Source organism: Arachis ipaensis, chromosome B04 (assembly GCF_000816755.2).
Source record: "Arachis ipaensis cultivar K30076 chromosome B04, Araip1.1, whole genome shotgun sequence".
In the NCBI taxonomy this organism is placed as follows: domain Eukaryota; kingdom Viridiplantae; phylum Streptophyta; class Magnoliopsida; order Fabales; family Fabaceae; genus Arachis; species Arachis ipaensis.
In genome coordinates this window covers 1233771-1236156 of record NC_029788.2, presented here as the reverse complement: position 1 = coordinate 1236156, position 2386 = coordinate 1233771, and the positions used below count along the sequence as shown (strand labels likewise).

At 26.6% G+C, this 2386-nt stretch overlaps 1 protein-coding gene across 1 annotated transcript in view; it reads left to right on the top strand.

Annotated features, from left to right (window-relative positions):
* Nucleotides 1775-2386, top strand: part of LOC107635817 (triacylglycerol lipase 2-like) — a 1449-nt gene continuing 837 nt past the window's right edge. Inside the window, exon 1 of the mRNA XM_021120247.1 lies at nt 1775-2047. Coding sequence (XP_020975906.1) covers nt 1883-2047 — 165 coding nt within the window. The 5' untranslated portion in view covers nt 1775-1882. The remainder of the gene's footprint in view (nt 2048-2386) is intronic.

Genomic DNA, 2386 nt, shown 5'->3' with positions numbered 1-2386 from the left:
ATGGAACATTAAAAGGAACTAACCAAAAACTAAAAACCATAAAAACATAAAATAAAAATTAAGTAAAAAGAACACTACTTGAAAGTGAAATAAAGTAAAAAAAATGAATAGGAGTAAAGGAACAACTTAAAAAAAATTAATAATAAGTGATTAGATTTGTTTATTTATTTACCGAAATTAGTTATTTTTTGTTGATACTCTAGTGAACTTATTACCATAAATATAAGGACATTTTTAAGGTACAGATGCAATTTTAAAGATTTGTCTATGTGGCAAAATCTTAACCACACATTCTAAAGCTACACTTAAATTTTCAAATAAGAAAATCTAAAATTAATAGCCCTTTAAGTCTATCTAAGTTAAAAATTAAGGAAGAAAATTCTGAAATAAAAGAATTAACAAAAAAGGTCGAAAAATTAAATGAAACTCTAAACACTAAATTATGACAATAAATAGAGAAGAAATATATGTAACTTATCAAGACAAGAAACAAGAGCTCTTTGAAAGAGAAAATCGGTTGAATTATTTCTGAAATAAATCAAAGAGCATTCGAAGCTCTAAAAATAATTTATGACAAGTTAAAAAGAGAAGTTGAAGAACTAGAGAAATTAATAGAATCTCTGAAAAAAAGTGATGAATCGATGATAGAGTTTGCAGAAATTCTAAAATAAATAATGAAGTATAAAAAGATTGAAAAAACCAGAAAATAAAATAAAAAGAAAAAGGGCGGAAAAATTAAAAAGTAAAATAAAGGAACATAAAAGAGAATTAAATAATATTCAGATCGAAATTAATGACCTTATAATAAAAAGGATAGAAATAAGAATAAACATAAACAAGTTGGAATTAAACTTAAAAAATTTATAAATGCCTGGAAAACCATATTATGACTTAAAAGAATTAAAACTATTGAAAGAAAAAATGGAGTATGAAGTTGAAAAATTAAAAAGATATTTAGAAACAACAGAAAATGTAGAAATAAAAGAAGTTCTTGAGGATTTGAAAAATTATATTAAAGAAAAAGACAAACAGATAAAAGATTTTATATACAATAATCCATGCAAAAAAGAATATTATAAACTAAAACAAGATTAAAAAACTATAAATCAGAGTTATAAATCAAGGACTAATAATAAATAATCACACAAGAAAAATAATGGTAAATACTTTAAATTATAATTTTGCACCACCAATTGAATCTATACAAATTATAATCTTATTTGAGAAATTAATTTCGAAAAAGAAAGAAAAGTCGAATGTTAAAATTGAAATTAAAGAAAAGTCGAATGTTAAAATTGAAATTAAAGAAAAGTCGAATGTTAAAATTGAAATTAAAGAAAAGTCGAATGTTAAAATTGAAATTAAAGAAAAGTCGAATGTTAAAATTGGTATCAGAGCCAAGTTAACGATTAAGGGTAACACTTTCTCTTTAAGTAACACTTTTAGTGACACGCTTTTCAGCCACAAAAAGACAAAAATCTGTACACCCACATCTGTACACTATAAGGTCCCTAAATATAAACATCATTTTCCATGGCTACATTACATGTCTAATATCATAGGTTAAATTTTATAAAGGACAAATGAACATTCGATCTTCAAAATCCTGGCGGATACGTTATGTCAAAATAAACAATACTTAATTTTGAAAGTCAACAAAATATAAATAATTAAAAATTACCCATTCAACTTCAATGCCTTTGTTCAAACGCTAAGTACATATACATTGATCATAGTTTTGTAAACATTTTAATTACAAGTCCATCCAAAAAGAAAATGTTGAAACTAGTAAGATGCAAAATCTTTCTCAAATTTTGTCCTTGCACTACAAAAGTTGGTTATAAAATGAAAGCATTTTTAATTTCCCCTGACGCATTAGACCATGATAGCCACAATGTCGATGATGAACATGATTTTAGCGAGTCTGCTTCTCGTGTTCTTCATTTGCGTTATTGCAGAAGCACATGCGAGGAAAACACTATACACAGATGACGGTATTTGCAAAAGAATGGCAGAGACACAGGGTTATACTTGTGAAGAACACAAGGTGCTTATTATAATCATTTATAAAAGAGAAAGTATAGGGAGCCAATGAAATATTTGTACAATGGAAGTATTAGAGATATAATCATTAGTGTTATCTTTTTTCATCAGCTGCTGAAGTTTTTGGGATGAGTGGTATCATGACATGGTATCAGAGCTCTAGATCCAAAAGGTCAAGAGTTTGATCCTTGGTGAACCCAAAATCAGTTTAAGCTTTTGGGATGAGATGTTTATTATCCCTAGTATCCGGATGGTTATTCTGGATAATATGGATGATATTCATTTTTTAACTCATATAACCCATTGTACACATTGTATAAATATTCCATTGACTCTCTAATAG